Source organism: Mobula hypostoma, chromosome 14 (genome assembly GCF_963921235.1).
Source record: "Mobula hypostoma chromosome 14, sMobHyp1.1, whole genome shotgun sequence".
Classification (NCBI taxonomy): Eukaryota; Metazoa; Chordata; class Chondrichthyes; order Myliobatiformes; family Myliobatidae; genus Mobula; species Mobula hypostoma.
In genome coordinates this window covers 74,639,874-74,663,672 of record NC_086110.1, presented here as the reverse complement: position 1 = coordinate 74,663,672, position 23,799 = coordinate 74,639,874, and the positions used below count along the sequence as shown (strand labels likewise).

Below are 23,799 nucleotides of genomic sequence, written 5' to 3'. Positions count from 1 at the left end.
GTTTATTATTCCTTTGCAAGTTTTGACCTGGTTTATAGATACTTAAATTATCTGATAGGATGACTTGTCCAATAAGGAATCAGGGCCAGTTTTCTTGGTAAAACCTTGCGAACGTCTGCGAAGATTTTAAAAAAAGGCAGAAATCCATTATCTCAGTTAGCATGCTTCTCACTATATAACCCTAATTGAAAGGGAGCTTAGTTAAAATACATTGAGTTGTGCTCAGCCACCAAATAGGCTGCTATTTTCCCTCCCTTCATTCTGTCTTACAGCTGAGGAGCAGTGAACCGGAACTATAATAAGGAAACAACTGAATGTCAGAAATGTATGTAAAATTAAAAGATTCTTTAGTAATAAATCATGTAATGAAATTATAGGGTAACCAATCTCTGTCTGTATTTTCTAATCAATATTAGGCATTTTACATCAGTTTGCTAATAAATTAAAAATTCATCAAAAATATTGAGTTGTAAAAATAGTATCTAAGTTTGTATGTGGCCATGGGGTAATGATTTAAAACCATAAAAAATAGAAGCAGCAGTAAGCCATTTTCTCCTCATGCATTCACTGTCATTCTGTTAGATTATGGCTGATTTTTAACCTCAATATCACTTCCTTGCACTGATCCATATATCTCCATTCTTCATCTTGAATATGATCAAAGACTGTCCTCCACAGTACTAAAGTGCTGGAGGAACTCAGTAGGTCAGGCAGCATCCAGGGAAATGAATGAACAGTCAACATTTCAGGTTGTGACCTTTCGTCAGAGTCCTGATGAAGGGCCTTGGACCAAAAGTTGAATGTTTATTTATTTCCATAGATGCTACCTGACCTGCTGAGTTCCTTCAGCATCTTGTGTATTTTGATCTGGATTTCCAGCATCCGCAGAATCTCTTGTGTTTATCCTCCACAGTCCTATTGGATGGAGAATTCCAAAGCTTTACTACCCTTGGAGTAAAAACAATTCTATACAACTCCGTCCTGACTATCTGACTCCTTATTTTGAGACTGTAACCCTGGTTATAGGGGTAATATCATTCCTGCACCTATCTTTTTAGATGTGTAAGAATTTTGTATGTTTCAATGATATCACCTATCCTAACTCTAATCAGCATAGCCTGGTATGCTAAATCTCTCTTCACAGGACAATTCCATAGAAACCATAGAAAAACTACAGCACAGAAACAGGCCTTTTGGCCCTTCTTGGCTGTGCCGAACCATTTTCTGCCTAGTCCCACTGACCTGCACACGGACCATATCCCTCCATACACCTCCCATCCATGTATCTGTCCAATTTATTCTTAAATGTTAAAAAAAGAACCCACATTTACCACCTCGTCTGGCAGCTCATTCCATACTCCCACCACTCTCTGTGTGAAGAAGCCCCCCCTAATGTTCCCTTTAAACATTTCCCCCCTCACCCTTAACCCATGTCCTCTGGTTTTTTTCTCCCCTTGCCTCAGTGGAAAAAGCCTGCTTGCATTCACTCTATCTATACCCATCATAATTTTATATACCTCTATCAAATCTCCCCTCATTCTTCTACGCTCCAGGGAATAAAGTCCTAACCTATTCAACCTTTCTCTGTAACTGAGTTTCTCAAGTCCTTGTAAACCTTCTCTGCACTCTTTCAACCTTATTAATATCCTTCCTGTAATTTGGTGACCAAAACTGAACACAATACTCCAGATTCGGCCTCACCAATGCCTTATACAACTTCATCATAACATTCCAGCTCTTATACTCAATACTTTGATTAATAAAGGCCAATGTACCAAAAGCTCTCTTTACGACCCTATCTACACGTGACGCCACTTTTAGGGAATTTTGTATCTGTATTCCCAGATCCCTTTGTTCTACTGCACTCAGTGCCTTAACTTTTACCCTGTATTCCAATATCAATCTGATGAATCTTTTTGTACTGAGAGGGACCCTTGCGGGGTAAGCCTTCCTGCAATGTTAGGGTCTCACTCTAGCGCACATTGCCTTTAAGAATGGTCACAATGAGATTGTGACAATTGCCCACCTCTTTGCTGAACATGCATTTGCAAAGAAGGTCTGAGAGTGATGCAGGGGTCCTTGTGGAGGTTCACCCTAACCAGCTACATAATGGAGGACTCCGATTAATAGGCTGTTCACAGGAACGCGTACTGAGATAAATATCAAGTGCTCCTGAAAGATCATCAACTCAGTGAAAGATGCACAGTGGTCTGCCTGAAGCTTGTTGATCTTCCGGTCCAGTGAGATGTCTGTAAAGGAATCATTCTGACTGGCACTTTCCAGGCTGCAGGAGTACATGCTGAGGAATGCACTGAGTTTGGTGCAGCTAACTTGAAGGCTCTGTGGGAATGGACTACAGTCTACACTCTAATCTTAGCAGTGTTCCCACCAGTCACAATTTCCCAATCCTTTCTTCCTGCTCTCTAATTCTCAATTCACTCCAATATAATATAATCCTATGAACTCCTAATTTAATTTAATGACCTTTTGTGTGTCCTGTTTTGAAAGCCTTCTGAAAGTCCAAATACAGCACATTCATTAGATTCCGCTTATCTGCGATGTAAGATGAATGACTTCCTTCACTCTTCACCTTAGGATATGTGTAAAAATGACTGGTCTCAGATGATGGTTGTTTCCCACTGAACCATAGTCTAAAAAAAATCTTTGCATTCTGGAGTGGAATGGAGGATTGGGAAGCGGTGGTGTGGGATGAGTAGGCTGAGAGCAGATTAGAACCGAGTTCAGAATGATAGATATTCTCAGTGAGATGTCGATAATTGCTGTTGTAATATTTTCGCTAGTTCTGTCTTGAAGGTGATGGTATATGTTTCTGAGGATATATAGCAACCCAACCAAAAAGACATTCTTCATAAGTACTGTGAAAACACATATCCACTTACATATATGCTTATAACAGAGACTGATGATTGACTGTGATAGGCAGGATCCCCATTTGAGTTATGCTCTTTGTAACCCTTGAACTCAAAGATTATGTGTTGCATCCTCCAATACAACTGCCGTTCTTGCTCATATCATCTAACTGAACAGTCTATGGGAAACACACATACATCTTCTAATCTGTATGGTATAATTTACCTGTTAATTAGTGGAGCTGGGAACTTTTTTTAATCCAACAAAATATTTTCCAAATTTTGATTAGTAGAAGATATATGGTGCAGCCATTCATGAAGAAAACTGACGCCTATTTGTTTAATCCCTAATAGGTTGTTCAAATGTAGCCGCATCCTTGAATAGTAGGAATTTCAGCAAGATACTTCAGTCTTGCCCAAACAAATGTGATCGTCATAAAGTGATACAAGAATGTGAGGACAGATACAAAAAGGAGCTTAAGAAGTTACTAGACATTGACATTACTAAAATTGACAAAAGTAAGTGATTGGTATGTCAATCCTTAAAATGGAAATAGATTGTATTCATAAACATATTTGTACAGTCAACACGCTGGAGGAACTCAGCAGGTCGGGCAGCATCTGTGGAAAAGATCGGTCAACGTTTCGGGCCGGAACCCTTCGTCAGAACTGTAGGGGAAAGGGGCAGAGGCCCTATAAGGAAGGTGGGGGGGTGGCAAGGAGAAGGCTGGTAGGTTCCAGGTGAAAAACCAGTAAGGGGAAAGATAAAGGGGCAGGGGAGGGGAAGCAGGGAGGGGATAGGCAGGAAAGGTGAAGAAAGAATAGGGGAAAACAATGGGTAGTAGAAGGAGGCGGAACCATGAGAGAGGTGATAGGCAGCTGGGGGAAGGGGCAGAGTGACATAGGGATAGGGAGGGGGAGGGAATTACCGGAAGTTGGAGAATTCTATGTTCATACCAAGGGGCTGGAGACTACCTAGACGGTATATGAGGTGTTGCTCCTCCAACCTGAGTTTAGCCTCATCATGGCAGTAGAGGAGGCCATGTATGGACATATCTGAATGGGAGTGGGAAGCAGAGTTGAAGTGGGTGGCTACTGGGAGATCCTGTCTGTTTTGGCGGACGGAGCAGAGGTGCTCAACGAAGCGGTCCCCCAATCTGCGTCAGGTTTCACCGATGTAGAGGGCCGCACTGGGAGCACCGGATGCAATAGATGACCCCAACAGACTCACAAGTGATGTGTTGCCTCACTTGGGAGAACTGTTTGGGGCCCTGAATGGTGGCAAGAGCATCTGCAGATTAGTTTGTGTTTGTACAGTAATGTGTGCATACAATCCAATGAAATATTTCACTGATCAAAAGAAATATTTCACTGATCAAATGCAAGGTTTCTTTTCCCAAACTCCTAAAGCTGTTGATGTATTTATTTTGCTTTGGGCCATGTATCCTCCCCAAACAATGCAGCAGATAATTAGAATTTGCTAATCACAGCTAAACAGACTGGTAAATTGTTTTATTATTGTCACCTGTACCGAGGCACAGTGAAAATCTTGACCTGCATACCATTCTTTCAGATTATCTCATTACACAGTACAATGAGGCAGTGCAAAAAGTCAGATGTATCATTATTACAGTGGAGTAAAGGGAATTACAGAGCCATGAGAGCGGAGTTGGCCAGAATTAATTAGAAAAGAACACTGGCAGGGATGGCGGTAGAACAGCAATGGCTGGAATTCCTGCAAACAATTCGGAACGCATGGGATATATACATCCCAAAGAGGAAGAAGTATTCTAAAGGAAAGAGGACACAATTGTAGCTAACAAAAGAAGTCAGAGCCAACACGAAAGCCAAAGAGAGGGGATATAATAGAGCAAAAATTAGTGGGAAATTAGAGGATTGGGAAGCTTTTAAAAACCAACAGAAAGCAACTAAAAAAGTCATTAAGAAGGTAATGATGGAATACAAAATTAAGCCGGCCAATAATGTTAAAGAGAATACCAAAAGTTTCTTCAAATACACGTGTAAAAGAGAGATGAGAGTGGATATCGGACCACCGGAAAATGATTTTGGAGAGGTAATAATGGGTGACAATGAAATAGTAGACAAACTGAATAAGTATTTTCACTGTAGAAGACACTAACAATGGTGGAAATTCCAGGTGAAAGGGGTCATGAAGTGTGTGAAGTTACCATTACTAGAGAGAAGGTTCTTGGGAAACTGAAAGGTCTGAAGGTAGATAAGTCACCTGCACCAGATGGTGTACATCCCATGGTTCTGAAAGAGGTGGCTGAAGAGATTATGGAGGCATTACTAATGATCTTTCAAGAATCACTAGATTCTAGAATAGTTCCGGAAGAATGGAAAATTGCTAATGTCACTCCACTCTTCTAGAAGGGAAAGAGACAGAAGAAAGGAAACAATAGGCCAATTAGTCTGACCTCAATCATTGGGAAGATGTTGGAGACAATTGTTAAGGATGAGGTCTCAGAGTACTTGGAGGCACAGAATAAAATAAGCCATAGTCAGCATAGTTTCCTCAAGGGAAAATCTCTGACAAATCTGTTGGAATTCTTTGAAGAAGTAACAAGCAGGATAGATGAAGGAGAATAGGTTGATGTTGTGTATTTGCATTTTCAGAAGACCTTTGACAAGGTGGCACACATGAGGCTGCTTAACAAGCTACAAGCCCGTGGTATTATAGGAAAGGTTCTAGCATGGATAAAGTAGCAGCTGATTGGCAGGAGGCAAGGAGTGGGAATAAAAGGAGCCTTTTCTGGCTGGCTGCCAGTCACTAGTGGTAATCCACAGGGGTCTGATGGGACCGATTCTTTTTACATCATATGGCAATGATTTGGATGATGTTATTGATGGCTTTGTTGCAGAGGTTGCAGACAATATGAAGACAGGTGGAGGGGCAGGTAGTTTTGAGGATGCAGAGAGGATAAAGAAGGACTTAGATTAGGAGAATGAGCAAATAAATGGCAGTTGGAATATAGTGTGGGGAAATGTATGGTCAGGCACTTTGGTAGAAGAAATGAAAGGGTTGACTATTTTCTAAATGAAGAGAAAATATAAAAAACTGAGGTGCAAAAAGACTTGGGAATCCTTGTGTAGGATTCCCTAAAGGTTAATTTGCAGGTTGAGTCTGTGGTGAGGAAGGCAAATGCAATGTTAGCATTAATTTCAAGAGGACTAGAATATAAAAGTAAGTATGTAATGCTGAGATTTTATAAAGGACTCGTGAGGCCTCACTTGGAGTATTGTGAGCATGTTTGGGCGCCTTATCTTAGAATGTGCTGAAACTGCAGTGGGTTCAAATGAGGCTCATGAAAATGATTCCAGGATTCAATGGCTTGTCATATGAAGAGTATTTGATGGCTCTGGAGTGCAGAAGAATAAGGGGTGACCTCATTGAAACCTTTCAAATGGTGAAAGGCCTTAATAGAGTGGATGTGAAAAAGATGTTTCCTCTAGTGGGTGATTCTAAGACCAGCGGACACAGCCTCAAAATAGAAGAGTGTCCTTTTAAAACAGAGTTGAGGAGTAATTTCTTTAGCCAGAGAGTGGTGAATCTGGAATTCTTTGCTCAGGCTGCCGTGGAGGCCAAGTCTTTATATATATTTAAGGCAGAGGTTGATAGATCTTTGATTGGTCAGGTCATGAAGGGATATGGGGAGAAGGCAGGAGATTGGGGCTAAGAGGAAAATTGGATCAGCCATGATGAAATGGCAGAGCAGACTCGATGGGCCTAATCCTGCTCCTATATTTTATGGTCTAATAAAGTGTTACAGCTACAGAAGAATTGCAGTGCAGGCAGATAATAAGGTGCAAAGCCATAACCAGTTAGATTTTGAGGTCAAGGGTTCATTTTATCTTATTAGGGGAGCATTCAGTAGTCTTATAATGAGGGAGTTGTTCTTAAGGCTGGTATTGGAAGTTTGTGATAATTTCTAAACTATCTGAACATTGAGTGTCATGTGATTTTGGTTTCCTTATCTGAAGAAGGGTGTTCTTAAGATGGCGGGAGTTCAATGAAGCTTCACCAGACTGATTTCTGAAATGATAGAACTGGTGTATGGAGAGGGGTATGGTCAGTTCGTCTTATATTGAGTGGTTTTAAAGAATAATAAACACAAGAAATTCTGCAGATACTGGAAATCTTGAACAATGCACTTAAAATGCTGGAGAAATTCAGCAGGTCAGGCAGCATTATGGAAGGGAATAAACAGTCAATGTTCAGGCAAAGATCTTTTATCAGGACCAGAAAGGAAGGGGGCAGAAGCTGGATTAAGAAGTGAGGTAAGGGGGAAGAGTATAAACGGTCATCTCCCTCTGGTTCCCATCACTCCTCCCCTTCTCCTTTTTTATTCTAGTCCTCTTGAAATGAGTGCTAACATTGTATTTGCCTTCCTTACCACCAACTCACCCTGCCCCCATTACAGAATCTGCCCCAAGTCCTTTTGCACCTCTGATTTCTGAATATACATTCCATTTTGAAAACAGCCTGTGCCTTTATTCCTTATACCAAAGTGCACTTCCCAAACTGTATTCAGTCTGCCACTTCTGATCCAAGATCCTCTGCACATTCTCTACTTCCTGGACACTGCCTGCTCCTCCACCTATCTTTGTATTGTCCGCAAACTTGGCCACAAAGCCATCAATTCCATCATCCAGATCATTGACATACAGTATAATGTGAAAAGAAGCGGTCCTGACACCGACCCCTGCAGAACACCATTAATCAACAGCAGCCTTCCAGAAAAGGCTCCTTTATTCCCTCTTTCTATGCTAGTGTCTATATTTCCATGGGCTCTTGCAGCACCTTGTCAAAGGCTTTCTGAAAATCCAAATAAACAACATCCACCGACTCTCCTTTGTCTATCCTGCCTATTAGTTCCTCAAGGAATTCCAACAGATTTGTCAGACCAGATTTCCCCTTTAGGAAGCCATGCTTTTATCATGCCCCTGTAAGTTTGGATTAAAGTGCATAGCAGAACAAGCTTGAAGAGTTGAATGACCTGCTCCTGCTTCTGTATTTCTAAATTATAGTGATTATGGCAATCAAGATAAGATGATAATGATAAATTTGAAACTTGACCTTGTATAATGTACATTGTAACATTCGAGTTTATTTCACAGAATTGTTTTTGACTCCATTCAAAAGGACAACATCTCGCATTACAGCTTTCCATATACAGCAAACAGATTCTATAAACTTGGCTAAAACATCTACAAAAAGTGAGTACAGTTCCTGATCCTGGGTCCTTGATTATACTTTTTCATTCTGTACTTAATTTTAATTTAACTGTTTTGTCAAAACGATTACTATATATGTTAAGCAAACCATGTTGCAAAAACAATCTAAATAAAATACAGATTTTTAAGAAGGAGACAGGTAAAATGGCTCTTTGTTCTTTTACATTCCCCTTATATACTCTGCACTTTCTCACAAAAGCAGATTAAGTGCTAGTTCATGGATTTGGCACTAGTATTCAAAAGCAGTCTGAAGATTGTACAAATAATAGTCAGCATCAGTCAGTGTACTCAGATCCCCTCAAAACAGAGATTCTAAAGCAGATAGGAATGGTGAACATAGACAGCAGAGTGCTTTATCTTTATAGGTGTAACAAAGGCTTTACTTGGATGTACACAAGGTGCTTCATCAAGTGATACTTTTGGAGTCTGCAAGCTCAGTAGCTCTTTACTGTGGAGAGATTTTCCAAATATGTGTCTAATTTTCACCAAAAAAAATTCTGTGTTGCTGCACTAAGGACATCTCCTTAGCTCCAGATGAGACAGTATAGAGACAGAAACGTCGTGAGGTCCACATTCACAGGGTCATAGAGCATGAAAACAAGCCAATCTACCCAACTGGTCCATGCTGACCAAGATGTCTCATGCAAACTCCTCTCATTTCCAGTATTTGACTCATCACCTTCTAAAACTTTTCAATCTATGTACCAGCTCAACCATGTTTTAAGAGTTGTTACTGTACATCTCTCAACTACTTCCTCTGACAGCTGATTCCACGTAGATCCCACCTTTTGGAAGTCATAGATCACTTCAGCACAGAAACAGATACTTCAACCCATCTAGTCTGTGCTGAACCATTAATCTAGACCCATTAACCTGAACCATAGCCCTCCATAACCCTCCCATCTACGTACCTATCCAAATTTCTCTTAAGTCTTGAAATTGACTCCACATCCACCATGTGCGCTGGCAGCTTGTTTCACGTTCTCACCACCTTCTGAGTGAAGAAGTTTTTCCTAATGTTCCCCTTAAACAATTCATCTTTCACCCTTAACCTCAAGTTATAGTTTCACCCAAACTCAGTAGAAAAAATCTGCTTGCATTTACTCTTTCTATACCCCTCATATTTTTGTATACCTCCATCAAATCTATGCTCAATCTTCTACTGTAGGTTCTATGGAATAAAGTCCTAACCTATTCAACTTTTCCCTATAACTCAGGCCCTCAAGTCCCAGCAACGTCCTTCTAAATTTCTCAGCACTCTTTCAATCTTATTTACATCTGTCCTGAGGGTAGGTGACCAAAATTGCACACAATACTCCAAATTAGGCCTGACGAATGTCTTGTACAATTTCAATATAACGTCCCAACTCCTGTACTCAGTACATTGATTTCTGTAGGCCAATGTGCTTAAAGCTTTCTTTATGACCCTATCTACCTGGGGATGGGAACTGGAATGATAGAGCGGAGGAAAACAGAAATAAATCTAAGATAGTGAGCAGTAAAGATATCAGGAAAGACAGGCAGGTGATGGGGCAAATTTGCAGCCATTGGGATGAGTTGCAGTGCAATTAAAGGAAAAAGTACCAATTACTGGTCTTAAGGTGTTATACTTAAATGCACACAGCATAAGGAATAAGGCGGATGATCTTGTACAGCTACAGATTGGCAGGTATGATATTGTGGCCATCACTGAGACGTGGCTAAAGGATGCATGTCTCTGGGAGCTGAACGTCCAAGGATACACGGTGTATCGGAAGGATAGGCAGGTAGGCAGAGGGGGTGGCATGGCTTTATTGGTAAGAAATGATATCAAATCATTAGAAGGAGGTGACCTAGGATCGGAAGGTGCAGAATCTTTATGGGTTGAGCTAAGAAATCGCAGGGGTATTAGGACCCTGATGGAAGTTATATACAGGCCTCCAAACAGCTGCAGTGATGTGGACTACAAATTACAACAGGAAATAGAAAAGGCTTGTCAGAAGGGCAGTGTTATGATAATTGTGGGGGATTTTATCATGCGAGTGGATTGGGAAAATCAGGTCGGCACTGGATCTTAAGAGACAGAATTTGTAGAATGTCTGCGAGATAGCTTTTTAGAACAGCTTGTTGTTGAGCCCACTAGGGGATCGGGTGTACTGGATTGGCTATTGTGTAATGAACCGGAGATGATTAGAGAGATTGAGGTGAAGGAACCCTTAGGAGGCAGTGATCATAACATGATTGAGTTCACTCTGAAATTTGAAAAAGAGAAGCCAAAATCCGATGGGTTGGTATCTCAGTGGAGTAAAGGAAATTACAGTGGCATGAGAGAGGAACTGGCCAAAGTTGACTGGAAAGGGACACTAGCGGGAAGGACGGCAGAGCAGCAGTGGCTGGAGTTTATGCGAGAAGAGAGGAAGGTACAAGACAGATATATTCCAAAAACGAAGAAATTTTCGAATGGAAAAAGGATGCAACCGTGGCTGACAAGAAAAGTCAAAGCCAAAGTTAAAGCAAAAGAGAGGGCATACAAGGAAGCAAAAATTAGTGGGAAGACAGAGGATTGGGAAGTTTTTAAAAGCTTACAAAAGGAATCTAAGAAGGTCATTAAAGAGGGAAAAGATGAACTATGAAAGGAAGCTAGCAAATAATATCAAAGAGGATATTAAAAGCTTTTTCAAGTATATAAAGAGTAAGACTGGTGAGAGTAGATATAGGACCAATAGAAAATGATGCTGGAGAAATTTTAATGGGAAATAAGGAGATGGCGGAGGAACTGAACGAGTATTTTGCATCAGTCTTCACTGAGGAAGGCATCAGCAGTATACTGAACACTCAAGGGTGGCAGGGAAGAGAAGTGTGCACAGTCACAATTACAAAAGAGAAAGTATTCAGGAAGCTGAATAGTCTAAGGGTAGATAAATCTCCTGGACCAGATGGAATGCACCCTTATGTTCTGAAGGAAGTAGCTGTGGAGATATTAGCAGTGATCTTTCAAAAGTCGATAGATTCTGGCATGGTTCCGGAAGACTGGAAGATTGCAAATGTCACTCCGCTATTTAAGAAGGGGGCAAGGAAGCAAAAAGGAAATTGTAGACCTGTTAGCTTGACATCAATGGTTAGGAAGTTGTTGGAATCAATTGTCAAGGATGAGGTTACGGAGTACCTGGAGGCATACGACAAGATAGGCAGAACTCAGCATGGTTTCCTTCAAGGAAAATCTTGCCTGACAAACCTATTACAATTTGTTGAGGAAATTACAGGTAGGCTAGACAAGGGAGATGCAGTGGGTGTTGTATATTTGGATTTTCAGAAGGCCTTTGACAAGGTGCCACACATGAGGCAGCTTAACAAGATAAGAGCCCATGGAATTACAGGAAAGTTACATACGTGGATAGGGCATTGGCTGATTGGCAGGCAACAGAGAGTGGGAATAAAGGGATCCTATTCTGGTTGGCTGCAGGTTACCAGAGGTGTTCCACAGGGGTTCGTGTTGGGACCACTTCTTTTTACATTGTACATCAACTATTTGGATTATGGAATAAGTGGCTTTGTGGCTAAGTTTGCTGATGATACAAAGATAGGTGGAGGGGCTGGTAGTGCTGAGGAAACAGAGAGTCTGCAGAGAGACTTGGATAGATTGGAAGAATGGGCAAAGAAGTGGCAAATGAAATACAATGTTGGAAAGTGTATAGTTATGCACTTTGGCAGAAGAAATAAATGGGCAGACTATTATTTAAATGGGGAGAGAATTCAAAGTTCTGAGGTGCAACGGGACTTGGGAATCCTCGTGCAGGACACCCTTAAGGTTAACCTCCAGGTTGAGTCGGTGGTGAAGAAGGCGAATGCAATATTGGCATTCATTTCTAGAGGAATAGAGTATAGGAGCAGGGATGTGATGTTGAGGCTCTATAAGGTGCTGGTAAGACCTCACTTGGAGTACTGTGGACAGTTTTGGGCTCCTTATTTAAGAAAGGATGTGCTGACGTTGGAGAGGGTACAGAGAATATTCACTAGAATGATTCCAGGAATGAGAGGGTTAACATATGAGGACCGTTTGACCGCTCTCGGACTGTATTCCTTGGAGTTTAGAAGAATGATGGGGGACCTCATAGAAACATTTCGAATGTTGAAAGGCATGGACAGAGTGGATGTGGCAAAGTTGTTTCCCATGATGGGGGAGTCTAGTACGAGAGGGTATGACTTAAGGATTGAAGGGCGCCCATTCAGAACAGAGATGCGAAGTAATTTTTTTAGCCAGAGGGTGGTGAATCTATGGAATTTGTTGCCACGGGTGGCAGTGGAGGCCAAGTCATTGGGTGTATTTAAGGCAGAGATTGATAAGTATCTGCGTAGCCAGGGCATCAAAGGTTATTGTGAAAAGGCGGGGGAGTGGGACTAAATGGGGGAATGGATTAGCTCATGATAAAATGGTGGAGCAGACTCGATGGGCTGAATGGCCGACTTCTGCTCCTTTGTCTTATGGTCTATGGTCTAATCTGCCTGTGATAACACTTTCACTGAATTATAGATCTGTATTCTCTGATCCCTATGTTCTTCCTCAGTGCCCTACCACTCACCGTGTAAGACCTACCTTAGATGGTCTTTCCAAAGTACAACATCTCACAATTGTCTGCATTAAATTTCAACTACCATTTTCCTGCCATTTTCGGGCTGATCCAGATCCTGCTTCATGCTTTGATAGTGTTCCTAGCTATCTGCTATACCCCCAATCTTGGTGTCATCTGCAAATTTGCTGATCCAGTTTTACCTTTATTCCCAAGTGATTGTTCCCCAAGTCCCTCTTATATCTTTCCTCTGTCATCTTAAACATATGTCCTCTAGTTCTTGGTTTCCCAACTCTGAGAAGAAGTCTGAGCATTCATCCTATCTATGCCCCTTATAATTTTATATATCTCTGTAAGATCTCATTCTCTTACACTGTAAAGAATAAAGTCCTATCTTGTCCAGCCTCTCCCTATAACTCAGTACCTCAAGTCCTGGCAGCATCCTTGTAAATCGTTTCTACACTTTTTCCAGATAATAACATCTTTCCTATAGTAGGGCTACCAAAACTGAACACAGTAATCCAAGTGTAACTTCGCCAGTATCTTGTACACCTTGACCTCGCAGTTTTTATAGTCAGTACTCTGACTTATGAATGCAGTATGCCAAAGGCCTTCGTCAGTACCCTATCTTCTTGTGACACCACTTTCAGGAAACCAAGTACTTATCCTCCAAGGTCCCTCTGCACAACAATACTCCTTTGGGCCCTGCCATTCACTACCTGGACTTGACTTTCAAAATGCAACACGTCACACTTTTCTAAATTAAATTTCACTTGCCACTCTCTAGTCCACTTACTCGGCTGATAACGATGCCCCTGTAATTTTCAATAATCTTCTTCATTGTCCACAATACCATCTATTTGTGATCTTTTTAAACAATGGATATTTCACAGATACTTCTGCATGCCCAGTTGGAAGAATTGGAATAGCCTTTCACTCAGGAGACTTACAATCTTTACTTATGTTTTTCCATACCTGCTGCCCAAATGAGTGCCAATGAAGATAGTATTTGGTGACTGGGAAACAAATATTTCAAATGGTTGTGATGGGGAACCTGAAATCTCATGTAGAGTAAGATGTTGTCTAACCTCTCCAACTGATCTTGGCTTATTTCAGCTCTACATTACTTCCTAGTTTCCTAATTCCATTTGGCACTAACTATCTTTCCGGCCTAGATTTCTTTCCTTTCTTCCTTGACTCCTGTAGGTTGGTCTTTGGGTAATTGTGGCATAGATGTTGTTGACAACACTGAAGAATCCACACAAGCTTGGTTGTTGTCATATTGCTATATTTCTTGTGCTCTCTCTACCCACCAAATATTCTTCAGTTAATAAGTTTTTTCCATTGGAAGATACTGTACATTCACCCTGGCCCTCACGGCCCTTTCAGAATCCATATACGTACTTGCAACTTTGAAATAATCAATCATTTCTGTTCTGCAACTAAAATACATATACATCTCTTTAGAGAGCGTTTGCTAGGGATAATTCGTGTACATTCAACATCAATGCATTTGGATATTGGTTCTGCATTTCCACTCAAAATCAAATGAGTAGGTAATATTGAAAATCGTATGATGCTGTGGGCACAAATTTGAACATTAAGTGTTAAGACATGAGGTTCCAATTTTCATGGCAAGAAAAATATCTTACTCTTTTCCACTGAGAACAATTAATTCTTGTTATTAATGGTTGATTAATTTTTCAATTTTTGGTACATGAAGAAACAAAGCTCAAAGCACTTCTGAAATGTTTGGCTGCGGGGCTCGGTGAAATTGGGTCAAGGCAGCACGGTGAAGAGAAGGCAGAAGTAAAGGGAAATCTAGGGAAGGAAAGAAAAATAGAAGACATTGTAAAGTGTTCAGGAAAGGTAAGAGGTGGGGAATGAAGAAAGGAAAGAATCGGAATCAGGTTTATCACTGACATAAGTCATGAAATGTGTTACTTTGTAATAGCAGTATAATGCAAGTACTACTACTGTGCTGGATTTTTTGACAGATTGAGAGAGCAAAAGAGGAATAGAGAGGTAACGTTAATGGGTTATTGGACTGTTCAGAAATTTGAAGTGGAGGGAAAGAAGCTGCTCGTAAAACATTGAGTGTAGGTCTTCAGGCTCCTGCATTACCCCCTTGATGGTAGTAGTAAGAAAAGGGCATGTCCCAGATGGTGAGGGTTTTTCATGATGGATCCCACCTTCTTGAGGCTTCGTCTTTTGAAGGTGTCCTAGATGGTGGTGAGGATTGTGCCCATGATGGAGCTGGCTGAGTCTACAACCCTCTGCAACCTTGTATGATCCTCACATTAGAGTCTACATACCAGACAGAATGCCCTCCACCCTACATCTGTAGACATTTACAGGAGTCTTTGGTGAAGTACCAAAGTCAGTCATTGCCGATTTGTTTTGATCCCTGTGACATCAAGAAACAGCTAAGTATTAGATACAGCAATAGCTCTGATACCAAACAGTAATGCTGGCTGTGCAACTGCAACATGCACTGGAGATTGAGCTGCACCTCCAAATGTGGCAGGACAGTTACAAAAGCAGCATTATTCAAACACTGGAAGATTACCCAGTTGTGTCCTGTTTCCAGAAAAACAGGACATAATCTTGGTTACTTAATACCCATTCAGTCTTCTTTCAATTGTGATGTGAAGTATTGTTGATGGTGTTATGAAGTAGCACCTAGTTCTCTAATTACCTGCTCACCTTGCCCAGTCTGGGTTTCTTCAGGATCACTGCTTAAGACCCCATCTCAGCCTCAGTCCAAATATTGATCAAAGAGCTGAATTCCAGCGGTGAGGTAAGAATAACTGCTCTTAATCTCAAGGCAATGTTTCAGCAAAAATGTCATTGATTTCTGGTCAAATTGAAGTTAGTAAGCATTAAAGAGAAAACACTATAAATACTCTACACAAAGGAACATGGTTATGGTTGTTGGGGTCAATAACTCCAGACCAAAGACTCTGCTGTAGGAGTTTCTCAGGGAGGATTACTGATAATTGCACAAAGTTCATGTCCATTCCAAGCTGAATTAATGAAGTACTCCATGCCTGTGTACAAAAAGACAATCTCGACAATAATCTGTTGAGTGCATTTCCCTCCACAGATACAACCTGGCTAAGTTCCTCCAGCAGCTCATTTCTTTTAATGAATAATCTAGATATTCTGCATTGAATGATTTGCCTCCTGACACTACAGAGCCTTTCCACCATCTACAGGGCACAAATCCCCAAATACTAACACTCTTAAAGGCTGAGTCATCCAGGATAAAGTAGTCCATCCACCACCATAAACACCAACATGTTGGCTATGTTTACCATCTGCAAAATGCACTGCAATTACTCACCTAGGCTACTCCAACAGCATCTATCAAATCTACAGTCTCTATCTCCATGAAAGATAAGAGCAGCAGGAGCAGGAAATCTCCATCATTTGCAATTCCTATCCTATGCTGGTGCAGTACATTATTCTAGCAGTTAGCATAACACTTCACAGCGCAAGTGATCAGGTTTTAATTCCCAATATTTGTACATTCTCCCCATGACCACGTGGGTTTCCCTTGGGTGCTCCAGTTTCCTCCAACATTCCAGAGGTACATGGAATAGTAAATTGTGAGAATGCTATGTTGGTGCAGGAAGCATGCCGACACTTGCAGCCTGCCCCAGCACATCCTCAGACTGTGTTGTCCATTGACACTAAAAACACACTTCACTGTGGGTTTTGATGTATATGTGATGTATAAAGCTAATCTTTATTTTTTAATATTTAACATTAAATCACCTTAAGTATGTTGCTCTTGAAGTATATCACTGGACCTTGATCTCTATCAGGCTTAAACTGTAGAGCTCCATACCCAGCATCATTGTGGGAGCAAATTCACAAAAGGAATGACCACCTTTCAGGAAGGTAGCCCACCACCTTTTATTATGAATTAGGAAGAAGAATGGGCCACTCAAAGCCTGAAGCCTTTTTTGCCACTGCATCTTGGGGTCAGCCACGGATGTTGCGTCCCAGCTGTTTAGGGGATATGCAAGCCAGGGCAGTACGTCGAGAGCAAACTGTTGCCCATGTAGTAGGCTCTTCCTCTTCACGCAGATGATGAATCCAAAGAAACAACAGTGACCATACAGTTTAGTAACAGCAATGTAACAAGAGTTGCCAGTCAATGTTGGGCTGCTTTAGGAACTCCAACTCCGGATTTTTCTCAGGGTTTACTCCCAAAGTCTTCAGCATGGGTATAGCTGCAAGGCAGCAGTGGTTTGAAACACAAAATAATCTGCAGATGCTGAGGTCAAAGCAACACTCACAACACGCTGGAGGAACTCAGCAGGTCGGGCAGCATCCGTGGAAAAGATCGGTCGACGTTTCGGACTGGAACCCTTCATCAGGACTGTAGAGGGAAGGAGCAGAGGCCCTATAAAGAAGGTGGGGGGAGGGTGGAAAGGAGAAGACTGGTAGGTTCCAGGTGAATTTTTATGAATTTGAGGGCTGGGTGGAAGTTAGAAGTAAAGTCGATGAAATTGACGAGCTCAGCATGGGTGCAGGAAGCAGCACCAATGTAGTCGTCAATGTACCGAAGGAAAAGTTGGGGAGCAGTACCAGAATAGGTTTGGAGCACAGACTGTTCCACATAACCAACAAAGGGTGTAGCTATGGGAACTCGCATGGGCCCTAGCTATGCCTGCCTCTTCGTTGGTTATGTGGAACAGTCTGTGCTCCAAACCTATTCTGGTACTGCTCCCCAACTTTTCCTTCGGTACATTGACGACTACATTGGTGCTGCTTCCTGCACCCATGCTGAGCTCGTCAATTTCATCGACTTTACTTCTAACCACCCAGCTCTCAAATTCACTTGGTCTATCTCAGACACTTCTCTCCCCTTTCTCGATGTCTCGGCCTCCATCTCTGGAGACAGACTGTCCACTGACATCTTCTACAAGCCCACTGACTCTCATAACTACCTCAACTATACCTCTTCCCACCCCGCCACATGCAAAAATGCCATTCTCTATTCCCAGTTCCTCCTTCTCCGCCGCATCTGCTCAGAGGATGAGGTTTTCTGTTCCAGGATATCTCAAATGTCCTCTTCCTTTAAAGATCGTGGTTTCCCTTCTACTGTCATCAATGATGCCCTCACCCGCATCTCCTCCATTTCCCGCACTTCGGCTCCCACCCCATCCTCCCGCCACCACAACAGGGACAGAGTTCCCCTTGTCTTCACCTACCACCCCACCAGCCTCCGGATCCAGCACATTATCCTCCGCAACTTCCGCCACATTCAACAGGACCCCATCACAAAGCACATCTTTCCCTCTCCACCCTTCTCCGCTTTCCACAGGGATTGGTCCCTCCGCGACTCCCTGGTCCACACGTCCCTCCCCACGGATCTCCCACCTGGCACTTATCCCTGTAAGCACAAGTTCTACACCTGTCCCTACACCTCCTCTCTTGCCACCATTCAGGGCCCCAAACAGTCCTTCCAAGTGAGACAACACTTCACTTGTGAGTCTGTTGGGGTCATCTATTGCATCCGGTGCTCCCGGTGCGGCCTCCTTTACATCGGTGAAACCCGACGCAGATTGGGGGACCGCTTCATCGAGCACCTCCGCTCCGTCTGCCACAACAGACAGGATCTCCCAGTTGCCACCCACTTCAACTCTGCTTCACATTCCCATTCAGATATGTCCATACGTGGCCTCCTCTACTGCCATGATGAGGCTAAACTCAGGTTGGAGGAGCAACACCTCATATACCGTCTGGGTAATCTCCAGCCTCTTGGTATGAACATTGAATTCTCCAATTTCCGGTAATTCCTTCCCCCATCCCTGTTTCACTCTGCCCCCTCCCCCAGCTGCCTATCACCTCATTCATGGTTCCGCCTCCTTCTACTACCCATTGTGCTTTCCCCTATTCCTTCTTCACCTTTCCTGCCTATCCCCTCCCTGCTTCCCCTCCCCCACCCTTTTATCTTTCCCCTTACTGGTTTTTCACCTGGAGCCTACCAGCCTTCTCCTTCCCACCCTCCCCCCACCTTCTTTATAGGGCCTCTACCCCTTCCCTCTTCAGTCCTGACAAAGGATTCCGGCCCGAAACGTCAACCGATCTTTTCCACGGATGCTGCCTGACCTGCTGAGTTCCTCCAGCCTGTTGTGAGTGTAGCAGTGGTTTGAGATCAGAGTTTTCCTTCTAGATGAGCTGACAACCACAGCTAACGAGCCCCAGCTGCCTGAAGTGACTGGTTTTAAGTAACGTGCCTTTGCTCCTTTTTGTCAGTAGAAATGGCTCCCATGGGTTTAGTAGCTAAGCCACGTATGAAGGCCAGGAGCTGGACCTGATTATCAGAGGCTATTTGAGATGCACACCATTAGGAACATTTAATAAGTAGTAGGAGTTTATTCCCACTTCCACCCCCAGCAATAACAACCTTAAGAAACTACTATTGTATAAAATCATCTGATTATAATCTCAATTTTGTATTCCCATCTCCCATGGGTAACTCACTTGCTTATTCAGTTCTATCTAGCTCTGTGTTAAGAATATTCAAAAACTCTACTTCCACCCTTACTTGTGAGGAGGAATATTTCAAAAGCTCAAAGCCCTCAGAGAATAAGTTTAGGTTCATCTCTGGCTGAAGTATGTGACCCCAGAAACCATTCTCTCAAGACAATCAGCCATTCCAGAATCCTACACCTGAACAACATCCATTTATAAATTATGGCACTGGGATTCCAATGTCCCTCTGCGTCTCAGAGTTCTGCAGTCTCTCATAATTCCAATAATATGCTTCTTCCATTTTCGTATTAAAATTGATAATTGCATGTTTTCACATATTATGCTTAAATTGCTAGTTTTTTTTTGCCATTTCATCAGCAGTTAATGATGGTTAATAAATGCTAGCTTTGCCAGCAACACCTATACACTCGATTAGGCCCTTCTAAGAGATATACCAAGGATTTTTATATATATATATAAAAGTTCTTTTTCTTTCTGGAAGTGGTCACTGAGAATTGAAGAGTAACAGCTGCATTATGAAACTACTGATGACATGAAAAACATGAGTAATATAGAGGGACCAGATGTTAAATCTCACCTCATCAGCTTGGCAATTTTAATTCATTTGTAAAGTCTGTAGGTAAAGTATTCATGTTGTTAAAAAGATTTAATTGGTTGACCCACATTCTTTAATTTAGATTTAAAGGTTAACTTTAGCTTCATTTGTCAAATAGACATCGAAACACCAAACATACAGTGAAATGAGTAATTTGCGTCAACGACCAGCAAAGTCCGAGATATGCTGTGGACAGCCCATAAGTATTGCCATACTTCCAGCACAAACATAGCATGACCACAACCTACTCAATCTAACCATACATCTTAGAAATGTGGGAAGGAACTGGAGCATCCGGAGAAAACTCACGGGGAGAATGTACAAATGTTTTGCGGATTGAGACCGTAAGATATGGGAGCACAATTAGGCTATTTAGCCCATTGAATCTGCTTTGCCATTTCATCATGACTGATCCATTTTCCCTTTTAGCCCCAATCTCCTGCCTTCTCCCTGTATCCCTTCGTGCCCTGACCAATCAAGAAACTATCAACTTGCCTTAAATATACATAAAGACTTGGCCTCCACAGCTGCCTGTGGCAAAGAATTCCACAGACTCACCACTCTCTGGCCAAACAAATTCCTCCTCATCTCCATTCTAAAAGGATGCAGTTCAATTCTGAGGCAGTGTCCTCTGGTCTTAGACTCTCCCACCATAGGAAACAACCTCTCCACATCCACTCTGTCAAGGCTTTTCACCATTCGATAGGTTTCATTGAGGTCACGCCTCATTCTTCTGAATTCTAGTGAATACAGGCCTAGGGGTCATCAGACGTTCTTCATATGACAAGCCATTCAATCCTGGAATCATTTTCGTGAATCTCCTTAGAACCCTCTCCAGTTTCAGCACATCCTTTCTAAGGTAAAGGGCCCAAACCTGCTCACAATACTCCAAGTGAGACCTCACCAGTGCTTTATAAAGTTTCAATGTTACATCCTTGCTTTTATATTCTAGTCCTCTTGAAATGAATGCTAAGATTGCATTTGCCTTCCTCACTACAGACTCAATCTCAATCCTTTAGGGAATCCTGCACAAGAACTACCAAATGCCTTTGCGCCTCAGTTTTTTTTTTGTATTTTCTCTCCATTTAGAAAATGGTCAACCCATTCATTTCTTCTACCAGAGTGCATGACCATATACTTCCTGATTCTGTATTCCATTTGCCTTTACTTTGCCTATTCTGCTAATCTGTCTAAGTCCTTCTTAGCCTCTCTACTTCCTCAAAACTACCTGCCAGCCACCTATCTTCATATTGTCTGCAAACTTTGCAACAAAGCCATCAATTCCATCACCCAAAACGGTCCCAACGTAGAACACCACTAGTCACCGGAAGCCTGCCGAAAAAGGCTCCCTTTATTTCTACTCCTTGCCTCTTGCCAATCAGCTACTACTTTATCCATGCTAAAATCTTTCCTGTAATACCATGGACTTGTAGTTTGTTAAGCAGCCTCGTGTGTGCCACCTTGTCAAACGCCTTCCGAAAATCCAAGTACACAACATCAACTGATTTTCCTTTGTCTATCTTGTTTGTTAACTCTTCAAAGAATTCTAACAAATTGTCAGAGTTTTTCCCTTGAGGAAACCATGCTGACTATAACTTATTTTATCATGTGCCTCCAAGTACCCTGAGACCTCATCCTTAATAAAGGACTCCAACATCTTCCCAATGATTGAGGTCAGACTAACTGGCCTATAGTTTCCTTTCTTCTGCCTCTCTCCCTTTTTGAAGAGTGGAGTGACATTTGCAATTTTCCAGTCTTCCAGAACCACTCCAGAATCTAGTGATTCATAGAAGATCATAAAAGCACTGCCTGAGTCAGTGGTGGAGGCAGATACACTAGTGAAGTTTAAGAGACTACTAGACAGGTATATGGAGGAATTTAAGGTGGGGGGTTATATGGGAGGCAGGGCTTGAGGGTCGGCACAACATTGTGGGCCAAAGGGCCTGTACTGTGCTGTACTATTCTATGTTCTATGTTCTATCATTCTAATGCTTCCACAATCTCTTCAGCCACCTCTTCAAAACTCTGGGGTGTACACCATCTGGTCCAGGTGACTTACTTACCTTCAGACTTTTCAGTTTCCCAAGAACCTTCTCTCTATTTATAGTAACTTCACACACTTCTTGCCCCTTGACACCTCAAACTTCCACCATACTGCTAGTGACTTCCACAGTGAAGACTGGTGCAAAATACTTATTCAGTTCATCCACTATTTTGTTGTCCCCCATTACTACCTCTCCAGCATTGTTTTCCAGCAGTCCAATATCCACGCTCACCTCTCTTTACACTTCATGTATCTGAAGAAACCTTTGGTATACTCTTTAATATTATTGTCCAGCTTACTTTGGTATTCCATCTTTACCTTCTTAATGATTTTTTTAGTTGCATTTTGTTGGTTTTTAAAAGTTTCCCAATCCTCTAACTTCCCACTAATTTTTGCTCTATTATATGCCTTCTCCTTGGCCTTTACCTCAGGCTGGTTCTTTAAAGCAATGTGCTCACTGCTATGCTTCCATGCCAGCCGCAAGGTTGGAAGTCCTTACCAATCTATTATAAAGTGACTCCATTTCTTGACCAATGTGGTTAAATTTTAACCGTGCTCCGAGAAGCCTTCCGGTATTTTCATTAACAACTGATATTGGACTTTAACAAACTAAGCTTCTCAAGGGTTCCGTTTCTTTCTTTCTTTTTGTACTTTTTTCCGAATTTCCTGCATCACTGCTAATTTAAAACAAAATATATTTGTTTGCAGGCTTTCTTTTGACACCAATGAAGAAATCTGCTTCTGACAATATCACTCTCCCCAGGCAGCAGAGTGAAGATACAACTCAGTTTGATGGAACTATAAGACAAGGTCATGCTAATAGTGAGAAAATTCAATGAAATTATTCAAATCCCTAGAGCTATATTTCATAGTATGTTTTTCCAGTATCAAATTCTGATTAACAATGTCTTAATAAATATTCAAGGTGAGAATTTGAATACACGTCTGATGCGGAACTACATTAATGGGGGCTGAAATTTAATTACAGATATTTTCTAAAACTGGTTCTCAACCTAGATATGCACAAACACGAGGAAATCTGCAGATGCTGGAAATGCAAGCAACACACACAAAAAATGCTGGTGACGCAGCAGGCCAGGCAGCATCTATAGGAAGAGGTTCAGTCGACGTTTCGGGACATCAAGACTAACTGAAAGAAGAGATAGTAAGAGATTTGAAAGTGGGAGGGGGAGGGAGAGATCCGAAATGATAGGAGAAGACAGGAGGGGGAGGGATGGAGCTTAGAGCTGGAAAGTTGATTGGCAAAAGGGATACGAGGCTGAAGAAGGGAGAGGATCATGGGACGGGAGGCCTAGGGAGAAGGAAAGGGGGAGGGCGGGGAACCCAGAGGATGGGTAAGGAGTTATAGTGAAAGGGACAGAGGGAGAAAAACGAGAGGGAAAAAAGGGGAAAAGAAAAAATAAATAAATAAACAAAACAAGGCATGGGGTACAAAGGGGAGGTGGGCCATTAACGGAAGTCAGAGAAGTCAATATTCATGCCATCAGGTTGGAGGCTACCCAGATGGAAGATAAGTGGTGTTCCTCCAACCTGAGTGTGGCTTCATCTTGAGAATAGAGGAGGCCGTGGATAGACATATCAGAATAGGAATGGAATGTGGAATTAAAATGTGTGGCAACTGGGAGATCCTGCTTTCTCTGGCAGACAGAGCGTAGGTGTTCGGCGAAACAGTCTCCCAGCCAGCGTCGGGTCTCGCCAATATAAAGAAGGCCGCACCGGGAGCACCAAACGCAGTATATCACCTCAGCCGACTCACAGGTGAAGTGTTGCCTCACCTGGAAGGACTGTCTGGGGCTCTGAATGGTGGTAAGGGAGGAAGTGTAAGGGCATGTGTGCCAGGAGGGAGATCGGTGTGAAGGGATGAGGGGGACGAATGGACAAGGGAGTCGCGTAGCTGTGTCCGGTGCTCCTAAAATAAGGGATGGAGTACGAGGTCCCCACGTCCCCTTCGTA

General features: G+C 42.2%; 1 protein-coding gene across 1 annotated transcript in view; it reads left to right on the top strand.

Moving 5' to 3' along the window:
- terb1 (telomere repeat binding bouquet formation protein 1) overlaps positions 1-23,799 on the top strand; it is a 326,279-nt gene that overhangs the window by 269,833 nt on the left and 32,647 nt on the right. Inside the window, 4 exon segments of the mRNA XM_063067329.1 lie at positions 3,225-3,389; positions 8,010-8,108; positions 14,397-14,542; positions 17,390-17,404. Of these exon segments, the coding sequence (XP_062923399.1) occupies positions 3,225-3,389; positions 8,010-8,108; positions 14,397-14,542; positions 17,390-17,404 (425 nt within the window).